The sequence below is a fragment of the Artibeus jamaicensis genome, unplaced genomic scaffold (assembly GCF_021234435.1).
Source record: "Artibeus jamaicensis isolate MK-2021 breed Jamaican fruit bat unplaced genomic scaffold, CSHL_Jam_final contig_373, whole genome shotgun sequence".
Classification (NCBI taxonomy): domain Eukaryota; kingdom Metazoa; phylum Chordata; class Mammalia; order Chiroptera; family Phyllostomidae; genus Artibeus; species Artibeus jamaicensis.
The window spans coordinates 6831228-6857635 of NW_026521807.1; the positions used below are offsets into that span (position 1 = coordinate 6831228).

General features: G+C 38.0%; 1 protein-coding gene across 4 annotated transcripts in view; it reads left to right on the forward strand.

Moving 5' to 3' along the window:
* Positions 1-26116, forward strand: part of VCAN (versican) — a 107259-nt gene extending 81143 nt beyond the window's left edge. For all 4 annotated transcript variants that reach the window (XM_037142966.2, XM_053664475.1, XM_037142967.2 and 1 more), the window contains 4 exons: positions 455-537; positions 18415-18559; positions 23829-24011; positions 24164-26116. In XM_037142966.2, coding sequence (XP_036998861.2) covers positions 455-537; positions 18415-18559; positions 23829-24011; positions 24164-24291 — 539 coding nt within the window. In that variant the 3' untranslated portion in view covers positions 24292-26116. The remainder of the gene's footprint in view (positions 1-454; positions 538-18414; positions 18560-23828; positions 24012-24163) is intronic.
* The last annotated feature ends 292 nt before the right edge of the window (positions 26117-26408 follow it).

The following is a 26408-nucleotide window of genomic DNA, read 5'->3' on the forward strand; positions in this document are numbered from 1 at the left end:
TGCAAAACTGTCTGGCACAGGTATTCGGTGTTTAAACTGCTTTAGGGCAAAAACATGTGACTTCCAAAGTGAGGCCAGCAAGGGTAAGATCTCTCATGCCATACTGAGTCACTGAATTTTTGGCTAATGGCATAAGAATAAAAAAATAAATAAATCCAAAGTTTCTATCATCAGAAAGCATGAATAAAAACATTCAAATTGTAATAAGTTGTTGCAAAATGATTGTCTATGTCTGATATTTTAATGTTTAGCAATGTTTGCAAATTACCTTTTTAGTTTAAAGCATATTGGGCAGGAGAACAAAAGCAAGTTAGACCATGAAATATTTTTGTGAGCAAACTAACAAAAATTCAGCCAGTAAAGGGCATGCATGATTCACCTTGAAATACTTTTTTTTTTTATTACAGTCCATCCATATGTTGGAAAGCTAATACAAATATCTGTGTCTTTGTAGGCGTGGGCCATGACTACCAGTGGATAGGCCTCAATGACAAGATGTTTGAGCATGACTTCCGCTGGACCGATGGCAGCACACTGGTAAGCTGCTGATGCACAGAATGCCCATTGTAGGAACTTGGTGCCGTGCACTGACTGCATTGTGAGGGGGACTCATTAGAATGGAGACCAGTTAAGGGACTTGCTCTGGGTCGCTCAGTGAAATGTAGAGGAGTTAGACTAGAGTTCCAGGAGAACGTCTCTGCTCACCAGCCCTCCAGTCACTGTGGCTCTCTCGGAAAGAAGACTGTATCAGATTTCCGCTGAACTGGTAAACCACGTAATCAGAATTGCCTTTACTCTGTCTTTAAGATAGTGATCTTGGCTTTGTATAGTAGCTTCAAAATGAAAAAGAAAAGAATAACGGTAAGAGAAAAGGCCTTTAAAAATACCTTTCTTATTATATAATTATACTGGAGATGTGCTATAAGGCATGGCTCATTATATTTCCAAGCAAAAAATTCCCACTTTTTTTATCTTAAAAAAATTGTTGGATTGTGATCTTATGAATTTCCTTCCTTTCAAGCTCTGCTGACTAATTATATGTTTTGTTATAAAGAAAGGAATGATTTGGTAATACTGGCCACTATCTCGAGTAGCCTGGAATAAGATTCTTGAGTCAGGATAGGTAAAGCTGTTTTCTTTGTTTCAAAAATTTTCAAGGGGGGTTGGCTACACCAGTGCATCTGGGCCCCGGCTGTGGGAATCACCGGGAGGATGTAACAAAGCAACAGCTGCCTAGGACTCAGCACAAATTCATTACAGCAGAACCTCTGGCAGCTGTGTTTTCTGAGTGGTCCCCGGGTGACTGAAATGCACATAAAGTTGGGATGCACCAGGCTAGGCAGCAAGTGTAAATTAAAATCTAAGTTAGATGAACTGGAAGAAAAGTTGAAAATAGTTGTTAAGCTCTTTTGGGGGTGAGAATTACTTAGCTGCTTAAATTTCATTCATTAGCTGCCACTCATCTAATTTAATGAATTTGGCAACATGTAAAGTTCATCTTAGAACAAGTGCCAAAGTAGTCTGGTTTTGGAAGTTCTACTCTGTCCAGGAAAGCTTCTTTGTGCTCTGGGGACATACGAGGGAAGGCCCCCCCAAACGGAATTTATTTATTAAAAAATTGTATATTTATTCTTACATGTTTAAACTGAAGTCACCTTCAAAGTATTCTTCACTTGATATAGTACATCTATTGAGACTTTTTTCCACTGTGCAAAACAGTTTCTGAGTGCATTGATTTTGATGGCTTTTAGGGCTTCCGCTGTTTTTTGTTTCACCTCTTCCACATTGGCAAAATGTTTTCCTTTGAGAACTTTTTTCACCTGGGGAAACAAAAAAATATCACTTGGAGCAAGATAGGGTCAATGGGGAGGGTGGTTCATGGGGGCCAGGCCTTTTTTGTCAAAAACTGCTGAACACTCTGCGTGGTGCAGGTGGGTGCACTCATAAATCACCCATCATGCAATGGGGAAACATGTTGAAAGAGTTTGCAAAAAAATTTACTGAAGCCAAATGTAGCCTCTCATAACAACACCACTTGATACACTGATACAGATGGCTTTCTAGAACACTTGTCTAGCAGAGGGAGCTTGTACTACTAGGGGCCCACCCTCCAGAGGATAATTCTGGGGTTTTTTTGGGGGGGTCTCTTCTCCTACTCCTTAGTGCATCCACGTCATCCATTGCAGTAAGGACTTTGCATTTGTTTATTCCCCATAAACAACCTTGATAGGAGGCATTAGGTGTTTTACAGGTGAAGAAAGGAAAGGTCAGTAGGCTGACGTATTTGCACAGAGCCACAATGCTATTAACAGGTGGAGCCAATATTTGAACTCAGGCCTGTCTTCAAAGCCACTGGCCTTTTCTGGCTGGTACTTCCTTGACTCTAAAGAGTATTCTTACTACATTTTGCCTTTAGCAACCCCGAAATAAAGCTTGGCTTGCCCTTTATTTGTTATGACTCCTTATGTTTAATCAGCACCGTTTGCCATTCAAATTCATAAGTAGATACTTTGGCAAGACTCAGAAAACATAAAGAAAGCTGATTGCTCATAAAACATATTCCCCATCAGGTATATGAACTACAGCCTCTGGGTCAGTTAGTCTTATTTTCTTCTAATTGTCCTCACTAGATGGTGCATCTGCAATTTTTGCATCTGTATATTTTCTTTTTGTTGTAACTAAGGGGGATAAATATGGTCAGTTAGATTAATTAGTGGTTGGCATGGCACAAGTCCTTGCATGTTTATTTTAATTGAAGATAGACTCATTTTATTAATTTATAAGAATATAAAAATTAAAAGGACATTTTTCTATATATTACAGATAGTTGAAACCATTCACAATTCTGTTAATGTGTATTATGTAGTATAGGCATTTAATGAGTTTTGTCTTGTTGGTGCCTATTTCTTTCTTATGGGGTAAAATGGGTTCCAAGGATACCCATCATCAAGTCTTTCTCTCACAGACTTTCCTTTATAAGTAGCCCAGTGGAAAGTGCAGGTCCATGTGAGATCCCAGCCACATTACAGAAGCCAGAAGGTCAAGGATTCAGGTGGCCAGTTGGGTTGGTGCTTGTGCCCTGCAGACTCAGACACCACCCGGTCCACCTGCGTGCACCTGAGCCTGGACTGGCTGCATCTGGCAGGTGGCATGTACGTAAGGCCTGGCACTCGCTACACACTGACCTGACTGGGCCAAGTCCCTGACTATGTACAGTCTCCCATAGGTTCCACAGAATTGATTTGTGTGTTTTCATTCTTAGCATTTTTGTGTGTTATAGATGTTTGTTCTGATCTCTCCATTAGGAGTTCAGCTCTTCAAAGAAGGGTTTCTCTTGTTTGCTTTTTATTTCTCACAGTGTCCCTATAAGATCCGTGAGCTTGACTAATGAGACTAAATATTGACTTCCATCTGGCAGCATGTAAGATCTGTTAAATTGTCTTAGGGAATTCATCTTCCCTGTCAGGTACCAGTCAGGTTAGCTTGGCCTGTCAGTTGTTATTATTCCCCTCTGCCAAAGCAAGGCAAGTTAACCATTTTTTATCTGTGTTCATTAAGTTTTAATGGACTGTGGAAAATTACTATTTTCATAATCAGACTGGTCTTAAACTTGGAAAATAAGCAAGCATTTCACTTTGTCGAAAAATATTGATCTTCCCTGGAAATTTTCACAGGAAGGTAACCTAACATTGATAACTACAAAATGTACACAGGAATCTTATTCTTAATTAGACATTTTCAATTTTAGGCCCAGGGTTATGGAGAGAGCACCAAGGGGGAGTGCCTTGCCTAAGAAGGCAGCAGATGAATTACATAAACAAGCAAAGTTTATCAAAAAGTGACACAAGCAACTCCAGAGAAAACTCTGACAGACCCTTGGTTTCTTCTTAGTTCACTCAGTATAAAATGGAAGTGTGGCAAGGAGTGTCCCTTACTTTGAACATTCTGGAACAGAAAAGATTATCCGCCCTGCAGCCGGTCTCCCTCCCATCTGACTGATCTCTGGCCCACTTGCTGCTCCTGTCCCCACCCCTGCCCCCGTCCCTTCCTCTCTGGGACAGCCTAGGTGACTCTCACACTCGTCTGTAGTCCTTTCTGCAGCCACCGTCCCCTTAATGGGTTCCATATGTGCACAGGCCTTTGAATAAAATAGCTCTCCTTTGTTTCGCTGTTTATTTCAAGTGTCTTGCTTTTCAAAGTACCCCTAATGGTAAACTCTTCACCGGAGAAAGCAGTATCTGCTTACACTTGGAAATGGTGTTAACTTGACTGTGTGCAATGTTAAGGACTTGGTTTATATTTTAGAGGGATTTCTCTCCTTCCCACCCCCACTCCGTTTTTGGTTTGAAAGATTGATTCAAGTTTATCCTTCTTGGGAGGCACAGCAGAGTTAAAACAAAAGGAACCTTTGATATTTACTGTACGTTACCTTTGGTTACTCAGTTTAATATTCGGTAGACACGAGTTTATATTAAATTTTGATTTCAGTAATTCTTTATTTAAAAATAATTAAACTTCGCTTTCAATCAACTTTCGGTATAATTTTAACATATTTAACATGATTATGCTTTACAGCTAGACTAATTCAGCTCACATGCTTATGCTAAATTAACAGTGTTACTTGTTCAAATTTTCTGAATTGCCTCTCTTCTTCAGATTCTGATCCATTCCTTCCCCATTATTGGCTTCTGAAATAGGATGTTGGCATAATTAACAAAATGCTTAATTCCTGCTTTGGTTACGTTGTAAAAATCTTTTTTAATATTGATTTGGTGTGTTTGCCCAGTAAATTTCACAAAAGGATACTCATGAGTAAAGTTGGTTCTAGGCTTCCCTTTGTGATGTGTATTAAGGTTATTTTATCTGAACACATCTACATTGTCACTTTGTCACTTGGGCTTCAACTGGAGTGTCGCGAAGTTAGTTCTATCAGCAGCTGTGATTCCTACTCACAGTTACGCTTTAACTTGACTATTGACCTCTGTAACAGGGACGTGCCATGAGTGCTCTATTAGAAACCTTGACAAATAACTTCAGTAATGAAATACTTTCCTTGTCACACAAGTAATGTCTTCAAAGACACGAAGTTCAGCCACCCAAGTTAAATATACATTAGAGCTGGTAAAGTTAAATATTTCTTATCTAGCTTTTATAGTATTATCTGACTTTAAAGCTCTATCCTTAACTTATTGTTAAATGAAGGACTAGTCTGAAGTGTTTTCCCCCAGACCTGTTTTCAGTGCTTATGGCCTTCCTCTCTCCTTGCTGTGAACTCTTGTTATTCCTTTCTTGAAATTCTTCAATGTCTTCCTATTGCCTGCAGTAAAATTCTGAGTGTCAGTGTGGCATACCCAGTCCACCAACTCCCTCCGCCACTTCCTGTGCTACCCCATCTCAAAACAGTAGCTGGAAGAAGCCAGAACATCTCATTCCTGCAGGTCTTTGCATACGCTTCCCTGGCACTTAGAACGTTCGTGTCTCTTGCCCTAATTTTATTTCATAAGCATTCAGTTCCTTGCTTAGCCAAGGGTCCCCTTTGTCCAGGAAGCCTTCCTGCAGCTCTTTGGGCACTTTCCATCCTACCACAGACCTCTGGAGCGTAATTTCTTGCCACTGTACTTTCTGGGGCAGAGATTAACTCTCCTCTCTATTTGTTCGACGCCTAGCAGACTTGTTGACAAAAATAGATAGCTGATGAATGTTTTTGAATGATATTCAATAGCCATACATTGTTCATCAAACTCAACTGTTCAACTGTAATCTTTTGAATCCTAAAATGACCAATCAAGTCTTTTGGCTGAACCTCTTTGTGGCAATTCTTGCATATCTAGATTCAAGATTTTATTTAAAGTTATACCAGTATGAAAAACATTAAAACATAATAGGCAGGATGTCAAATATGGTGACAAGAAGAAAATCTTCCTCAGAAACAGAAATTTATAGCTAAGCACAATGAATGTATCTTACAAAAGTTGTTAACCCAGGAGAACAGTGTTCCCTCTGGCAATGATGACAGTTTTGTCCTTGATTGTCCAAAGAATACATTTACAGTAAACTTTAGGAAGAAGAAATGGAAAGTAAACTTTTTAACCTCTGCCACCCCTGCAGATTTGAGTTACATGAGGGCAGATTTTTCCATGGAGAATTAGGAAACCAATGATTACTCAAAACTTTGAAAGAGGATTTTTCCCAAGATAGGTCTATATTCTACCATTATACTCTTTTAAGAAAAATGACTTTAAAGAGCCCTATTATCTAAATCCAAGTGTAATAAGACAAGCAAAAGGAAATCCCACTCCCAGATGTTATCAGCTCACTTGGCTTTTTATAGATTGCCTGACCAAGGAGGAGGTGTTGCCAGAGGTGGGACAGAACTTCCTTCATTCACCCACCACCTGTGACTGTCCTTTCTGCAGAGAGGGCGCCAGACCTCAGGAAGCACTTCCACTTCTCCATTACATACTTCCTAGCAATCTCATGCTTACAACTTCCTTTGCAGCTATAGACTATTGTGTGTCCATGGGCAGCATGGTTAGGGAGATACTGGGAACAGGTGCTGTCATCTCACTACTTTGAATAACCTGCTTCCCCAGCCAGTGTTTTAAAATCAACCCACGGACCACGGAGATTTGAAGCTGCCACCTTCCTGCTCCGTCCTCCTTCTGATCCCAAGAAATAAAATTCTCACGAGAGGAATTCTCCGTGGTCTGTACTGCTCCTTTCTCCCTTCCCTTCATCCCCCAGCACCTTCAGAGCCAACCCCGTACTATGGGAGATCCCACGCTTCAGTGGATCAGACGCGTTCCTTCAAAGGAAAATGTCACCTGACAGCATTGTCTGGAGGTTGAGGACTGAACAGAACTGACAGCTCCCTGTTTAAAATACTAAGGGGCTTCTGGAAAGTTTGATTTGTTTGGTAAGAAAAAAACAAACCCTAAATTTATTCTTATACATTTTAGTAAGCACTTCCTACATCTCTTTCCCATTTTCCTTCTGTCATCTCACTCCGTGAGCACCTAAGCTCAGCCCCTGCGAGGCAGCTGGCTTGCGGGTTTCCTAGGAAAAGGTCGGGACCTCCTCCTCCTGCTCACTCTCTGCGCGCACAGAAGCACAGACTTCCTCTCCGCCGTGCTGGTCTGGAGCGAGCCAGGAGGTTCTGGAGCAACTGACAAATTCACAGATCGATAACTGTTTTGTTTTCTAGTTCTAGCCAACTCATCTCGCCTCTTGTTACAATACAGATTACAATATGGATTACAAAACACTACTTGATAGCCTTTGCTTACTTAAAAAAATTCTACTTAAAAATATTTCTAGAGCATAACTAAATACTGTTTCTGTTTTTTATTTTTATAAGCCTGATCCAAAGTTGGCAAGCTGGCACACCCAGAATTTGGGACACCCACTCGCTCTCCTGGGTAGAGTCGGCTCATGACAATAGCCAGATTGGTTGTGGATTTTCCTTTAAATCCAGAGTGCCTTTTCTTTTTTCATAAACAAGCACATTAGTCTGTCAAGCAAAGTATTGTGAGAAAAAACAGCCTTGAAAAAAGTAGAAACAATAAAGAAATAGCCCTTAACCCAGGAAGAGACACTTAAAAGGGGCAGAGAAAAAGAGTAACAAATCGCAGGCTATAAACCATTATTCTTTTTCTGCAGGAATGTATCATTATTGTGCTTTATAAACACAAAGGTTTTAGCCTCCTCCCTCTCCCAGATGTCTTGGACGTTGAAAAGAGAATCAGGAGTATTAACTAATTTCTGGTGTTTTCTAAACTTTTTTGGTAGGTTTCTGCTCTTTTGAAAGGATTACATGATTTAGCAGAGAAATAATACAAAACAACCCACCCCCAACCTAAAACTTAAGTTTTTCTCTTTCTACCTGAAAATCTCAGAAGACTTTCTATAACGCATTTGCAGATGGATGTGTCAGCTGTCGTGTGGTTTCAGCTCCAAGTCAAATGCTGCTTCTCTGTGAACAAGTCACACTGCATATCAGCATTAATTTAATTATGTTAAACCTCACAGGCTTCATTATATTAACTTAAAAGCCAAGGAAAACATATGCTGTTTCCTCAGCCTTTAACACATTCATCATTATTAGAAAAATTCTCAGTTTCTTTTCTGCAAAAGACCACCAAGCTCTTAATGAACATTTTTTACTTACGTTGCAGTTGAACGTGATTTGAAACCCAGCACTGGTCCTTCTGACTCTGCATGGGAAATGTAAGGAGTTACAGACAAGCTCTAGAGCAGAAAAACTCCCATCTCCACCTCACCTTTACTTGAGTGCAAATAGCTAGTAATGGGCCAAACAGCTGGAAGAACAGTATTTACCCATCACTAGAAAATCATTTCATCATTGAGAAGATTACCCCCCAAAAGTTACCAATGCCATAGTTCCTTCTCACAGATGCTCTTCCGACATGCTCTGTGAAACTTTGAAATCACATACAGACATTTAAATTTCATGACTAATAATTTCAGGCGATGAATAACCATCAAAAAGGCAAAGAAAAGGTTGAATGGGTTTTGGCAGTTTCGCATTGCATTTGGAGGTTAGCACTTCCCGACTAAAGACCTGTGCAAACAAGCCCCTGCGAAGCCTCTGCTGGCACCCATTCATGGTAGGCACTGAATGCAAGTGGCTGGGGGGGCTGGGGGGGGTCTGCCTGGGGCCCTGTCTCCAAGTGGTCTCACAGTGGGAGTAACTCACATCCTCTGGAAAGTGCTGTTGATAATTACTGCCTTTGTCGGGCAGTGAGCTCACGCTATTACACAAGATTAGTGCTGCACTCAAGACCTGGCAGATCGTCTCCCCATACAGAGGTTTGCCAGCTAGGAAAAGAATGGGCACACTGCCACTTTAACAACTCTCAGGAGACCCCAAGTTCGTTTTTCTTCCTTCAGCATAGTCATGTTTGTGGGATCCGACTCCAGGCTGCCAGCCTCGGGCCGGACACCAAAACAAACGTCTCTTTCTCCTTTAAAACAAAGCTGCTCTTTTCCTTTCAGTTGTTCAACTTAAAAGACAACAGCAAAACCATAACCTCCCTTAAACTATACATAAACAAGGACCCAGACCAGAGTAACCTTAAGCAAGTACAAGGATCAGAAGAGGGTCTATCTCTACCTTTGCAGGGAGGTCATTTGCCCCGAACAAGTTAAATAAAACAAAGTTAAATGTACCCTCCACAGACAGCACACAAATGCCTATTGTGTCCCACAGCCGTCTAGGGGAAACAAAGGCATTTTAAGGTTCCCAAATGTTTTTATTTCTGTAATAAGTAGTCCTTCTAGCTTTCTTTCAGATAAACGTTTGACCTGTGTTCTGAATGGTTGGGGGTAACCCAGCGTGGTTATTAAGTTCTTTATTTAGGGAAAGGTGGCCTCTTATCAGTGTGTGTTTCAAACCGGTAAGCCGTCCTCTTGGCAAAGTGTTTTCTGTTTGGAGTTTGCTTTTATCCTTTGGTGGTTATCTGCTCACCCTTGGCACCTACTGCATTTGGATGTCATTTGTAGCTGTGGGAGCACAGGTGATAAGGGGAGTTTGCACACGGGGAAGTCGGCTTTTAGTGTCATGTTTCTGTAGCTACTCTTGATAAGCTTTTACCTAAAACCACACTAAACGTGAACCACACTGTGGACATTCATTTGTGTACCTAGGTGTTAATGATCTGCCCCATTCTAAGGATTTTAGGTAGGTATTACAGATTTTGCTTTGCTTCTGATATGATTTCATCACTGACATAAACTACGGGATAATTTAAAAAGCAAAGTGGAGAGAAGCAGCTGCTGTATATGGACATTTCAGACCAATAGGATATTCACATTATGGCTAGCACGGCCTCCAACAAAACAGTCCGCAAATCAGGTTGGCAAAGACGCTCTGGCTGAGGTCCACCTTCTAGCAAAGTGTTCGCTTCATGCTGTCCCTCACAGAACCCAGAACCGAGAGGACGTATCACAGCCAATCCTGTAATTTTTTTTGGTGACATGGAATAGATAATTATGATTTCTGGTGGTGTATTCTAAATTCTTTTTCGTTAATCGTTTGTAATTCATAAAATAATGATGGATGGATATCACCACCTAGTGGCCATGTTATATTTTGCGTTTTGAAACTACGCATTCCCAGCCTGCCACCTGAACGTCTACAGGGATAACATTCTCTGTGAATTAAATTTGCGTTTAAAAATTCTAGCTGGAATTGCTTTATATTGTGAAACTGAAGGTTACCTGTGAAAAAGGTGATTTTCCAAATGCAGCGTGAGGCCAACACATGGAGTCACGTGCTTGATAAATCCTAGCAACTGAGGCAAATATCAGGATCAGTGCCTCTAGTCTCTTTATACACAGTAATACACACAGAGGAAAGTTTTCTTTGGTGAGTTTCCTTGGTATGCAAACGTAAAGGATTTTTTTTGGTTTTCTTATGAAAATGTTTTACAATGAATTAATCTAGCAGTATTTGGGGTGGGACCGACTAGGTGAAAATGGTGACTGGATTGTTCATGGGAAAAAAACACCCAGTTACAACTTGAAGTTTTAGTAAATTCTCCCCCAAATTACAATAATATATTGCATCATAGACTAGCTTCCCTGGGCAAATGTCAAAGATGTTTTTTTCAATGGAATATCTATGATTAATTGTTTAAATCTGCTTGGCAACATTCATAATAGTTCTGAAACACAGGGCTTCTATCTGACCATTCAGGGTAATCTGAGTTATAGTGAATTTAAAAATTACAAGGTGACCCCATTTAAGCTGATAAACTAATCTAAAGATAGTTGGACATAGGGAGAGAGAGTAGGCCTTTACTAGCTGCAGGTTCAAGACTTGCCATTGCAGTTATACACTAGAAACCTTGAAGATCCGCAATAGGAAATTTTGCTAGAACCCAGTAGCTGACTGGTGTGTAAGAACTGTTCTATTAGCTACCAAGTCTGTCTAATGCATAGCTTAGCTTCCTGTCTCAAGGGCTCTGTTGCAGTCTACCCTGCTAATCATTTAAATATTTGCATACTCTTTATGGTATTTATGGTGAGAACCTATCTGCCACGCAGGTCTTTCTGAGTGCCAGTGAGCAGTGGGCACACTGTAGGGTATGTGCCTGCCTATGTGTGTGATGGGGTTAAGTCACAAGTGGGTGACTCACAGAAAGATGACCTTTAATTTAACCTAGTGTCTGTGAACATTCTTTTTCATTTTTAGTGGAGAGCAAAAGAAAGCAAGAGATTCTAAAGAGAATGTCTAAGTCTTTAGAAGAACTAGTTAGTGTCAATTGATTATTCTTTATAGTTATTAGATCAAGTTAAGAGAAATCATAAAGTTGTAATGAAAATAATTTGAGCTCAAATAATGTGGCTCCCTGGACTGAACACTGGCCTGAAAATCAAAGGGTTGCCAGTTTGATTCCCAGTCAGGGCATATGCCTGGGTTGTGGGCTGGGTCCCCAGTGGGGGAGTTCGAGAGGCAACCACACATTGATATTTCTTTCCCTCTCTCTCCCTTACTCTCTCTCGAAAAATAAATAAAATAAAATAAAGGAAAATAATTTGAAGTGGATGAAGTATTATGAAGGGCTAGTTATTAAGATTGGATAGGGAAAAAAGGTGCTTTGAAAACTTCTTAGTTTTAAGATGCAGATAAAAGGAATTTAAACACAAGAGTCTTGAATGTTTAGGGAATTCTTTCTCTAGCAGAGGTTGAATCATGACCTTGTATCTTCAAGGTTTTGATTTTTTGAATTGACATTCTTTTTCAAACACTTCTCTGAAAATCTTGATGTGGAAAAATGAACACTGTTTAAGAATGTTGTGTGGATGGGTAAAAGGAAGCCATTCCATGCTTCAAGAACCTTCCTTGCTCCAGCCTTTTATTTTCTCTTGAGCTGTTTGCGTATGTCCTCATCATTTGCTTGTATCTGTCACTTAAAGGACTAGCTGGGATGTGACTGTCACAGTAGTAACTCATACTGCTTAGTCTTGTTTCCTTTAACCGAAAGCAGAGCCCAAAGCTGAACCCAAGCAGACTTTTTTTTTTTAAAGCAAAGCAAACTCCTGGTTTATTTCTAAACCTCTTAACCTTATGATAAAGGCAGTTACCTATCTCTGCAAAAGGAAATGGTCAGTCATTTACCCTACATTTTCATCATCAGTTCGTTGTGATCCTGCTTATTATCCTGATCCTGCTTGTTTTGTTAATGGTAGTTATCTGCTGAGGGTTTAGACGCATGGATCATGGCCCTGTGGTGTGTACTTTAAAGATAAAAGATGTCTGGTATCTCTGACTGACAGGGGGACTCCTAGACTCTCTACCATCAGAGACTCACCTTGAAAGGATGTAAACCCTGTCTGACTTTAGCAGATTGCCAATAACCTTCAAAAGCAGAGACCCCATCCCTACACACGCACTTTTCCTCTAGTATGTTTACTGAATCAAGTTGGAGACTTGAGAAGAGCAAGAAAGGAGAAAATAGCTTTATAGCCTTTGTGCTTAAGAAAAATCACTCAATTCCCTGTTAGATCTGTGGGATTGAGGCCACTTTCTGAGAGTGGTAACTGGCAGACAGGGGAGCTCTGTGTGCTCCAGAAGACCCACAAAATAATTCTTTGTTTTTATGTTAATATGAGACAGAAATAAATTTTTGACAATAAAATATGAATCATTTGGAGGAATCTAAGTATAAAGTTGGATGGAATTTAAAAAAATTTTTCTCAGATTTTACTTATTTCTAGAGAGAGGGGAAGGGAGGGAGAAAGAAGGAGAGATATTGTTTGGTTGCCCGGGCCTGCAATGCCAGCAACTCAGGTACATGCCCTGACCAGGATTCGAACTGGCGACCTTTTGGTTTACTGGACGATGCTCAACCCACTTAGCCACATCAGTGAGGGCTAAAGTTGGATGGAGTTTGATGAATAACTTCAGTCTGCTCTGAATTTACCTCCTCAATATTAGGATTGGTTCAAAATGAGTTCTCAGCTTTGTGGTGACAATTTTCATGTGAGAAACTCTGTATAGTTTGTGGATTTTCACTGGAGGCTTTTTGAATCCTTTTATGTGTTTGGCAGCTGACTTACCTGAATCCGGTTGCGAGGGGAAGAAAAACAAAACACTAACTGAAAAGTTACTAAATCCAGTTTAATTGAAATGGTGGTTGTTTTTCTTCTTTCTTTTTTAATAGACAGAGTGGTACACATTTAATTGGAACTCTAAAAATAAAGTGATTTTTATCACACAATGTACAGCATTAAGCAGTTTCATATTAGGTATAAAACAATTATCTCTAAATAAAATGCAAGTTTGTTATAGAACATGTAGAAAGTTTTAAATCTTTGCCAGCTTTTTCTCTGCATCAATATTTGAGTTTTATGTCATACTTTTCTGCCATCGGAAGGGAACAGAAATGCAAAGTCATGTCGGGTTCTCTTTTCAGGTGCAGTGTCCACCTAATTCTGGTCCTGGGAGGGCAACAGGGGTTTGGGGTGGGGAACACCAGTCTCGGAGACGGAGACAAACATGCCAAAGACTAATCACTTATTTTTTCCAACAAAGTTCAAGTGAATTCTCCTTAAGACACACTAGCTTTTTGGAATAATTCTTAGTTTCTCTATCCATTCCTAAAAGAGGGTTGATCAAGGCTAGGTCACCCAGGATGGATGCTTATAATCCCAAATGAAGATGAAAAAATCGATATGGAAGGGTGATTTTTTCTGTGCTCATTTCAGAAATCTGTATTTCCGTGTGTATGAAACACTGTGTGTGTGAAAGACACTCTATTTCAGCCTAATAACTCAAACCAGTTCCCTGAGGAGAGATCGCTTCCTCACTTTTAGCTGTAGTGAAAAAAATGTATCATTAAGCCTAAAGTCAAAGATTGGTTTTGTTACACTATTTCTCGCTGATATTAAATAAGGCTGTAAAGCATTTACGAGGAAACAAAGAGAGTTAGTTGTTCAGAAAACTGAAGTTTCCTTTGCTAACTCTGTTTGGCAATAACATGGAGCAGAATCAAAGCACCCTAGCCAAAATAAATCCGCACAATGGAGCTATCAGATATGAGGCAATAGGGTGACATGTTTGTGGGTATCAGACATTCCTGTAAAAACCACGGACATAAAATTTGGTCCTGCACCACTAAGCCACAGCTTTGCCAAGCAACAACACAGAACACACACTTTAAATCACTGTTGCAAGCCAAATGTAATTCCCACCAAAAACAATTAAATCTTTTACCAGAGGTCTGAGCCTGGGCAGCTCACGCCCTGAGGATCAGGCGTGGAATCTGAGTCTCATTTTAGTGCGAGAATGAGCTGGTCATTGCTCAGATCAGGAGAAAATGTCAGCTGCAAAATACAGGGCAGTCAAATGACTGTAACGTGAAGTAATATTTGTTGAGGTTAGATTTAAAAGGGTCAGCTGAGAAATCTGTAAGTCCTTCCTGATAGCTGCAAAGATCCTTTTACACTGTTTTTTTATCGTTAGAAAATTCATTCATGCTTACTCTAGGGAAGTTGGAAAGTATGTAAGAATACATTGAATAAAATGTAATTTCAGCCTCTTACCACGGAAATGTAGACTTTGTGACATCTTGCTGCATTTCCTTTTGGTCTTTTGCACATACACAGCTGCATCTGAGAGCACATATTTTGCTGTGTGTAGTGCATTCCTTTTTGCCCAAGTTTTTGAGGGAAAAATAAGGATGTGCATTATTCATGGGCAGTATTAATTCTGTATCTATATAAATGTTTTTATTTCTTTATGCTTATGCATTAAAAGTGTAACTCTAGAAAGCAATAATGACATCCATATGCAAAATAATACCCTGTAATACGATCATAGGTTTTGTCCCTAAATATAAATAAATAAATAAATAACTGGATTAGAAAATTAAAATGAAAGTTTTTTTTTTTTAAAGTTTGGACCAAAAGCATGGGTGCATATTATACCTAGCAAAATATGGTATGTGTAAAATTTAGATCATTGTATGTTTTTAGTATTTGGCTTTTTAATTTTAACTCAATACTTTAGTATTACCCATTCCCTTATACAAAGACAGGATATTAAGGGCTATATAATATTTTATCTGTCTGGCTATACCATAATTTATTAAATAATTGTTCACTTTAAAAGTAGCTCCCCATTTATTGCTAGTATAAATAGCATTTTAGACAGAATATTGTTCACATTTGTAATTCTTTTTTAGGGTAGAGTTTTAGAAATAGAGTCGTGAGGTCCAAGGGTAGGAACTTTTTGAGGCTCTTGATCTGTGTTGCCGGAGACCATCCGGAAGAGTTGCCTGTTTCCACCAGCTCCGTAACTGCCCATCTCACCCATCACTTGTTAGCAGCAACATCTCCGGTCGGCGTAGGTACGGGTAGGGGAGGATGCAACGCACTCTGGTTCACCGTTTCTAAGTGTCAGACTGTTTATTAAACCACACCAGGGTGTGCTCAGCATTGTTCCTGGCACCGAGAATATAGTATTGAACAAAAGAACCCCAGATTCCTGTCCTCATGGAGATCACATTCTACTAGGGAGAAAAAAAATAAATAAGTAAATTATATGGGATGTCAGATGATAAGTGTAAGGAAGAAAAAAAGGAAGGGAGATGGGCAGCGTGGGCAGAGACAAGAAAGGGGTTGGCAGATACTATTGGGATGTTGGACGTTTTCTACTTTTGAGGACATTTTCTGATTTCTTATAAGAGGGTTAGTTAAGAGGTAAGCTAGAAAGTGCTGTGTTCCAAAATCCAAATTAAATATTTGAGGAACTCTGTAATCTTTCAGAGATATTAAATATAGATATTTGTCATTTTGAACACATTTCTATTTTTTGTTTATTATTTTTATCCTACCTTAAATCATGTGTTAAAGACAAGTTTGTTACACATGAGCAATGGACTGGATATAACTTTTGTATCCCTGCTTTCTTGCTCCATTTCCTTGTCTATTATCTGTTAAGGGAGTGCTGGGAAAGGTAATAAGGGAAAGGAAGTAAGCATGGAAAAGGAAAGTAGAGAAATAAACAGAAAGCCAGCTCAGAGTGAAGGTCAGTTCCTGGTCCACTGGAGACCTGCTGGTCAGAGCACCTGGGTGAGGGTAGTCTTCGGAGCTGCCTCTCCAGGGCCATCTGGTGGCACTCAGTGGGATGACTCAGGCTACTGGAGTTGGTTGTAAAGCTATCTAATTGCTGGATTTGGTTTTCCACCAGAGAACAACAACAACAACAAAAAACTCCATTCTTTGTTTCAGCAAACACAAAAAACAAAAACTGTATTAAGCTTCCCTTGGTTCTCTGCAGTTTTACTGCTCTTCAAAGACTCTTTTTAAAAATAAATAAGTAATAAATAAAGTCGAGATCTCTAGTCTGCGTCTTAATGTTGGCATGATGGAGAACTTTAAAGAAAGCTATAGGAAAAGTAGATCTCAATACTGAAGTTTTCAAAGTTTAGTCTTCTTACTAATTGTTTTTATCAAAAACTTAGCTTTTGACCATATTTAAAAGTTTTGAAAACCACCTGAAGAAATAAAAATTATAGATAACCTCTGGGATATTTATTATACATTTCTAAAAGACATAAATATAAACATAGTGCTCTTGGGAATAAATATTAGGACCATTTGTTGTTATTGTTCCCTGAATTCAGAACAATGGCCTTCATTCTTAGATATAGTTCTTTCTTCTCTGCCTTTAACTTTCTCAAATAAAATTTCTTAACTCATTGTTTCAAATCACAGACTAAATTTCATTTAAGAAAAAACCAACAGAAATGTCCAACTTGTGTCCTGTGGGCCACACGCGGTGCAGGATGGCTGTGAATGTGGCCCAAGACATAAGCGTAAATTTACTTAAAACAATTTTTTGCTCATCAGTTTTTGTTAGTATTTGTGTATTTAATGTGTGGCCCATGACAACTCTTCCTGTAGTGTGGCCCAGAGACCCCAAAAGTTTGGACTCCTGAGTCTATCTGTAGGCCCAGAAAAGATAGTCATGTGAACCATTGTTACGTAATTCTGAATCTCTATTTCTACCGCATGAAGGAAGTTTGTCAAAACTCTTTTGTTAGCATTAGATTTTATGTAAAATCACAATAGACAAAGCATGGTGGGAAAGTGATACTCAAGTTGAGCAAGAAAGACACTAAACAAACAAAATTGTCCTATATACCATTCTAGTTGGGAGACTCAAGACTAGGAAAGTGGACTCTTATTTACAGTTTAATATTATTTTAACCTCATGTTTGTTATTTTGAATAGGGGTAGGGGCTGTGTTTCTCTTATAATTATTGGTTGATATGGAATATTTTTAAGTAACAAAAAATTGAACATAAACCAATGGTGGTTTGTTACCTCTAAGGTTGAATTTACTTCTGATGCTGTTAGATTTTTGTAAGAGACAATGCATAACAAGTAGCTAGAGGAGGACTTCATTCATTGTGGATGCTGAACAATACATGCCATGTATTATGTTTTGTGTATGATGATGATGGCAAAGATATTTCCAGTTGTGTATCATTGGCCAGAGTGGGGAATCTGTAGATGTCATTTAAGATAGAGATATAAAGGTAACCAGCAGAAAAACACCCAATCAATAAAATCCTTTTCAAATACCTGACCATACATTATACAAAAAAAGATACCAAACATAATTATAATAAGATATATTTTTAAAAGCTTACCTTTTATATCAATATGTATTAATGTGATAAATGTTCCTATTAAGACAAATGAACTTCAGGATTAGATCTTAAAGCAAAACTCAACCTCATGGTACACTTAAGATCACATCCAAAACAGAATAACTCAAGAGGTTGAATATAAAATTATGTGTACAGGTATGGCAGGTAAATACATAAAATAAATACAGCAAATGCCTCAATTTTTAATGAAATTTGAGATTCATCAAATAAATTAATTTGGATTAAAAATCACATTAAATAAGACAAAGAAAGGTACTTTATAGTGGTAAGGTAGAGAAGAAAGAATACCCATTTGCTTGCGCTATAATTACAGCTGTGAAGATGATATGTGTGCATAAGGGCTGGGGGAGGACAGGTGCATTGGAGTGATAAGACTATGGATCTTTTCTCTTGTTGCCCTTTCATTAATTCTCTTATATAATTAATAATAATAATAACTTGGTTAGTTTTTAAATTGAGTGCTGATCATGTATTTAGAAATGCAGAATAAAATTCCTCATATACATCTCATTGCCAGAGGAAAACACATATCATTGAAGAGAGGCTTTGAGCTACATGTAGTATCTACTCAAACCATGAAAGTCTTTTTCTTTACCACCAAAATTATTTTAGCGAGATGGTGAGACACTTAGCCCACTCTAATCTGATCGTGATTAAATCCAGTGTCATGCTCACCACATGCGGCTCTTTGGCTCCTCCGTTTCTGCAGCAATATGAGAACTGGAGGCCCAACCAGCCCGACAGCTTCTTCTCTGCTGGCGAAGACTGCGTGGTCATCATTTGGCATGAGAATGGCCAGTGGAATGATGTTCCCTGCAACTACCATCTCACCTATACTTGCAAGAAAGGAACAGGTAATAATCGCTCTGTTAATTACGTACACTTAATCTGCATGTTCATTATCACGTATGCTCAGGAAGACTAAGCTTCATCCTCTAAGTCACAAACTGGATGTCACACACAAACATCATCTCTTGTTGTTCTGGAATATTTCACCCTTGCTCTACAGTTTAACAAATATGTTTTCAGTAGTGTTTTCACCATGCTTTTCAGGTCCTCAAGATAATCATGTAGTGTGCACGTAGAAAAACTACCTCCACGTATATTTTTTTAAAAAAAGGAACAACAGTCAGCCCAAGGGCCTAAAGATCTATTTATTTTGATGAAGAAAGCATTAATAAAATATTCTGGGGTTTTTACTTAAAAAAAAAAGAACAACTGTTACTGTTTGACCATGCTCAAATACATCCATGGTTGGAAGCCCTGGGGCTGAAACCCTGCCCTCCTGCAACGGGGCCTTGGTCTGCAGGTCACAGCCGTCCTTATCCAGTCTCCCCGCTTTTCAACTGCCTGGGCTCTGGAGGCTTCGAAAACTTTAGTCATTTTTTAGAAGCTCATTGTATGCTTATAAATTATGGAATAAAAAAAGCCATCCCTATATCCATAGCTGAATACCTTTGAGATGCAATTAGATAAAAACAGTTGTAATACAACTTCCATAATGAAGAGAATTGCTTAGTTTACATTAAACAGATACAGTTAAGAAAGCCAATTTTTAAAAAGTGTGTTGTGTTTATTATCAACCAGTATAGTATGTTTGAATGTCTAAAGCACACTGTATGGACTTCTTCCTTAAACAAATAGGAATTCCATAAATATTTTCTAACCTGTTTGCTATGGATAATGGTGTTAAAGCATGGATATTTAATCTCTAGGACTAGACTTTCACCCACCTCAAGTAAGAGTACAAAGTACAAATGCAAAATATAAAATTCAATTGATTTGTTTTTGAATATAAAAATAATAAACCTAGAAATTCACACTCTATAAATATTTTAGGGAACACCACTAATGAGACACGTTATTAGGATAAAGAGAACACTATGATACACAAAGCTCAGCTAAAACACAACCATCATTTGTGCCTACTTTGCTATTCTCTGATCTGAAGTAGAATTTACTGTGAATGTCCTTTCTACGTGAGCTGCTTTCCTGACTGTGTGCATCACTCCAGTATTTCTGCACTGGGACTTGGGAGAAGAGCCATCAGGTGTCTGTTCTCCCTGCTTCTAATGTAAGAACTCTGTAATGAACTGTTTGCCTTTATTTGAATGTTGTATTTGCATTCTCAGCTCTCCAAATGGTCCTTGGCGTGGTCTTTCTCATGCTGTGATCTGAACATTCTCACAGTTCCTGCAGCAGGGTTTCTCAGCACCAGCACTGCTGCCACTTTAAGCCAATGCCCCAAGTCGTGGTGGCGAGGGCTGTTCTGGGCACTGCAGAATGTTTAGCATCATTGCTGCCCTCTGTGCACTGAAGGCCGCTAGCATTCCCCTCCATTCCACATCCCTCTCCTTGGCTTTGAGGCAACTAAAAATGACTCCAGAAATTGTCAGCTGCTCCTGTGGAGGGAGGGAGAGGAAGAAAACTACCCCACATTTGAGAATAGCTCCCTATAGCTAAATAGTGTTCACAAACCCAGCATCACAATTTACATTTCTCAATGGGGAAAAAGATTTCTAAAATATTGGTTCTACCTCATGAAAGAGAAAAAAACAAAACAAACAAAACAATCCTTGTATTTTTTCTCCCTACTGTCTGATTTTTGTTTATGTAGATTTAACTCTTTGTTAACCAATAATCTGGGGAATTATATGAATTTTATAAATATCTGTAGACTTTTATGAAAGATACTCATTTTTGCCCTGGCTGATGTGGCTCAGTTTGTTGGGCATTGTCCTACAAACTGAAAGGCCACCAGTTTGATTCCCAGTCAGGACACATGTCTGGGTAGTGTGTTCTGTCCCCTGCTGGCGAGCATGTGGAAAGCAATATAGAAGTCAACTGGTCGATGTTTCACTTCTACGTTCTCCCTCCCTTCCCCCTTCTCTCTCTCAAAAAAAAAGATTCTCATTTCTTTTTTCAGATAGTTTAGACATCTTAAAACATACAGATCTAAATAGTTCTACTTTTAATTAAATACCTGTAAAGAAGGATTATAATAAATACAAGACTCTGTGTGTGTGTATGTATATATATGTGTATGTGTGTGATTGTATATATATATACATATATCCATATATCCATACACATATATCTGTACACATACACCCAAATACATAGTTAAAAGAAGACCTCAGTGCATACTATTCACAGTTCCCTGGAACATCCTATAGGTTCTATCTAGTCCCACCTATTTATTTCCCAGTTCCAACCATGGATAATGACTTAGTTCCTTACTTTTCTCTGTAGTATTATCACGTATGTTTGTATCTGTAAACAACAAGTTATTTAGTTTTACACATTTAGAAACTTTATATAAGTGGTATCATACTGTATGTATTTTGTGCCTTGCTTTTACTTATTTGGCGTTATGTTTGTGAGATCTATCCATGTTGATGCATGTAGCTGTGTTTCTTCATTTTTGCTGCTGTATAGTATTTCATTGTATGACTATATAACATTTCATTTATCACTTCTACTGTCAGTGGACATTTGGGATATTAAGTTTTTGCTACTGTAAATGTTTCCATGGGCATTCTTAAACCTGTTCCTGGTAGACATCTGTGAGTTTGCATAGAGTTTTTCCAGGAGTGAAGTGCTAAGTCACAGGATATGTATGCCATCAAATTTACTAGAAAATGCCAAATTATTTTCTAAAGTGGTTGTTACAGTTTGCACTCCCACCAGCCACGTGCAAAAGGCCCTGTTACTCCACGTCTTCGCCAACGTTTGGTATTTTGGGACTTTGACATTTTTTCCAGTCTGGTGGGTATAAATGTTATCTCTTTTGATTTAGTTTGCACTTCCTTGGATACTTTTCCCTTGATATCATTTCATAAACTTATATGCCATTCATGACTTTTCTTTTATAGTTTCTGTTTATGTCTTTTGTTTATTTTTAAAAATTGGTTGCTTTCCTTTGTATGTCGATTTGTAGGAGTTTTTATTCTGGTTAATAGTTCCTTGACAATGAAATATTTTGCAAATATCTTCTCGGAGGTTGTAGCTTGTCTTTACTCTTACCAATAGCTTTTTTTTTTTGATGAACAGAATTCATCAATTTTTACATTTCCCTTTATGATTTAAATCTTTTTTTTACCTCAAGAAACCTTTACTACCCTAAAATCATAAAGATTTTCTATGTTGTGTTCTAAATGTTTTATAGTTTCACCTTTTATATTTATATATTTAATCCATCTAGAATTGATTTTCCATGCATTTTCCAAGGTAAGGAACCAAGTAAATTTTTTGCTGTAAAAATACCCAATTGTCCAAATGAAAAGCTACTTTTCCTCACTGCTTTGCCATGTTGCTTCTGTCGAATATCAAGCATATATGTGTGGGTCTATTTGCCTGTCCTTGCCATTACCCCCCTCACAGAACTATTTTAGCTTGTCTTCACATATTCCTAGTTTTAGAAGAAATCTGTACATTGCTTTCCTCACAATTACAAAGAAAACTTCTAATATGTCAACATTACACAGAATTAAGTATAATGAACTAACTAATTCATTATATTTAATCTTCTGTGTCAGTTTTGTTTCCTTCTATCTGATACTAGCAGGTATCTGGGCCATGGTACATGCTTTTCATAGTACCATAAAAGAAGTGCAGGTTGGGGTTATCATTGAAACACATACATTGTGTATTTTATTAATTGAAAACAATATATTATTGTAGAAAGTTCTGCTTTAGGAATTTATGTAGGTCAAATATATGCACAACTATTTCTAATTTATTCATATGTAGTATGACTTTATAATCTATTTTTAGGTTATGTCTATCTAAGTGATAATTCTTATATGAATGAAAAGAAATTCTTGGATTGTGTTTTCTTAAAGACAGCTTTGTTTGCTAGGGGTCAGTATGCCCCAAGCTGTTTTGTCAAGCAGAAGTAAATTAGAAGAACTAAGAATATAAGTTAAACCCAAATTTGTCATTACAACAGAAGAATATGGTTGCAAACAGCCCTATGAATATGTAAATAAATTTAATGTTTGTAAACTTTTACTATTAGGATGTTAACATCCAAACATCTTGGTACCAAGTTTCCTGCTAATCATCCTCCCATTGAAGAATTGCATTATTTATGGGAGAAGATAATATAATATGTTCTCACTGTGGGTCTTGTGATGTCAGAATTCTTAGGAATTGGATAAGAAATGCCATTTAGGAAAACAGCATTTATAACGAAGTTATAACAAAGTTAAATTATATTTTTATACAATATATATAGCAAAATACAGTCACTTACTGAAAGGTAATTTTTTAAGATATATCATTCAAATCAAGAACACCAATGTTGAATAAAACTAAGTTTTTTTCAAATTCAGTTGAATCAATTTGTTCAGGGTTTTGAACTTCAAAATTACAAGGTTTCTTTTACTTCTATTTCCTTTTCATTATTTTCTCTTGCTAAGTTGGTTGGTATTTAGAATTTTTCATTGTAAATTAAAAATTATACTTAAATATTCCAAGATTTACCTTTATTACTCTTCTCAAGAGCTGAGATTTATGTTTTTAAGGTAGTTACAAAACAGAGCGTGAACACCGTGCCTCAACTTCCTGCCATCTTTGTACAGAAGATGAGAGTAAACAGACTTAAGTAGAACCAGATATATCTTACTCACACTTCACAGTTCATATTTTGTCAATATTTTGGACATGTTCCGTCCATATTTTGTAACCATGATGCTATTATAGATGTTAATTTTTTTTAGGGAGGTAACAGGAATAGTTAATTGTTACAAATTCATTGTTGTTCCAAGTGAGAGTAGGAAATAAGTAAAAACTTTGGGCTAGTGATGAAGATGATACCATCAGGCCGCATGAGACAGGTGCTTTCCAATTTGGAATTTTTCTTCAGAAAAGTGACCATTTAACACTATGGTTCTTTAATAAAATGCAATTCAAAATGACATAGTCTGAGATTCACACTAAGTCCAGAGCCTCAATATTGAAATGTCGTCTTTCTTAAAAATTTTCAATTTGTTAAATCTAAGTGATTGCTTTTGATGAAGGTCCTTGATTGGGAACATAAAGAGCAAAGAGATAAAAAGAGATTCATACTGATAGAAATATGTTGCTGATTTGGAAATGACTTAATTTACTTTTCTTTAGTTGCTTGCGGCCAACCCCCTGTTGTAGAAAATGCCAAGACCTTTGGAAAGATGAAACCTCGTTATGAAATCAACTCCCTGATTAGATATCACTGCAAAGATGGTTTCATTCAACGCCACCTTCCAACTATTCGTTGCCTAGGAAACGGAAGTTGGGCCATGCCTAAAATTACCTGCATGAACCGTAAGTGGTCCTTTAGAAAGAATGGACAACCGTGCTATAACAACTACTAGACACCTACATTTTACAGCTGTGGTATTGGTAGTTTAGGGTATGGAGCAAGTAATATTGTTGTGTTTTCTTTCTTTCTTTTTTTCTTCTTTCCTTCCATGTAGCATCTGCATACCAAAGGACTTATTCTAAGAAATACTTAAAAAATTTCTCCTCATCAAAGGACAATTCAATAAATGCATCAAAACACGAGCACCGTTGGACCCGGCGGTGGCAGGAGTCGAGGCGCTGATCCCTAAAATGGCGAACATGTGTTTTCATCATTTCAGCCAAAGTCCTAACTTCCTGTGCCTTTCCTATCACCTCAAGAAGTATTATCAGTTGGACTGGATTTTTGGACCACTGTCCAGTCATTTTGGGTTGCTGCGCTCCCAAAACATTTTAAGTGACAGCATTGGCATTTAAAAAGAAAGCAAACAAGATGAAAGAAAATGAGGGCAGAGAGTAACCATTTGCAGCCTATCTGATTTCTTGGGTTTCTACTTGCCTCCAGTGCAGATCATTTTCTAATGCACACCAGCCTACTGTACTATTTAAAAAGCTCCATTTCAGTACCAATGGCAATGTAAATAAGATGATTTAATGTTGATTTTAATCCTGTATATAAAATAAAAAGTCACACTGAGTTCTGGCATATTTAATGATGATTACGGAGCATTAGAGGTCTTTCATCATTGGTTTGGCTGCTTTGGTAATTTGTTTAGGCTGGAAATGGTTTCACTTGCCCTTTGACTGTCAGCAAGACTGAGGACGGCTATTCCTGGACAACTAACAAACACACAGCCTCATGGGTCACGCTGCCGCATCTCAGCTGTAGGTGCAGTTGGCTTCCATGTGCCACTGAAGCCAGGCTCATGGGATCCCGATGGAACGAGGGACTGCAGTGTGGACCTCCTCTTTGCTGCATTCCTTTTTCTTCACTTACAAGAAAGGCCTGAATGGAGGACTTTTCTATGACCGGGAGCATTTTTGGGGGGTCAAAGTGCTAATTATTAACTCAACCAAGGTCTACTTTTTAATGGTTTTCATAACACTAACTTTGCAAGGTTTCAGATCAACACATTTCAAATGGGTATAGACCCAGGGCTCTGCAGGGTGGGGGATTGTTAAAACAACACACATTCAATGAAAATTTGTATATATAACCATTTTAATCTTTTATAAAGTTTTGAATGTTCATGTATGAATGCTGCAGCTGTGAAGCATACATAAATAAATGAAGTAAGCCATACTGATTTAATTTATTGGATGTTATTTCCCCCCAAACCTGAAAATTGGCATAGTATGCTAGCTATTTTTCAGTGTTAGCCTTTGTACTTCTCTCACACAGTTTGGAACCATATACTCTTAGGTACTTTGTCCCTGATTCAATAATGTGATGGATAGACTGCACCAAGTGTTTATTGCAGAAAGAGTGGAAACGTGTATAGCTTTCAGCAAATGGTGTTTGCCCATTCTAAGCAAGAAGCATATATAGAGAAATAGTTAGGTGTATGTGTTAAAATGTCTCCCTATCTCTTACCACTCGTTTTCTCCCCTCTATTTGAATAAAGTGACTGCCGAAGATGACTTTGAATTATTATCCAATTAATTTAATGTTTAAATAAAAATCCGTAATGGAAAGAAGGCATTTAGGAGTCTATTCCTAATTTCAGTTAGAATGATCTTGAAAAAAGTAGACAACATAAGAATTGCAAATAGCAAAAGAACAGCCTCAGCTATAATTCTTTTTCGTAAAACCTCCTTTGCTTAGAAGTAACCGCAGTAGCTGCAATCATTCACACTGCCTTTGTGCAAGGTTCCTTGGTTGCTGCATTAAGTGTAACCCACCACTGAGTGTCCCAGAGCACAGAACAATGCTGTGTTGGCCTACGAGGTTTTCAGTTTTCCTCTTTCATTATGATGCACATAATACATTCCTGTATTTATATTATACCATGTATAGTGTATAATGTGAATGATTGTGGGTTTTTTTGTGAATGAAAATCTAAAATCTTTGTAACTTTTTATACCTGCTTTTGTTTCACCAAAGAAACCTAAAGTCCTTCTTTTATTACTGTGACTGGTCTGGTTATTTATAACTTTAATACTAATATGCACCAACATTTTTATATTCTGGTTCCATTATAGAGTATGAGCTGCTCAGATTAAATGATTATGTGGCTAGCAGAGAGGTGATTATATACGTACCTGCAAACATTGAGATAATTTTGATAATGTTTACATCTACATACCTATGCATTGATCTCAAATGTGAGAGTAACATGCAGTAGGAAAAGTGATAGCTCAGATTTACTGAGTGCTTCCAGGTTTAGTATCTTATGTGCAGCATCTCCCAGTGAGCCTCTG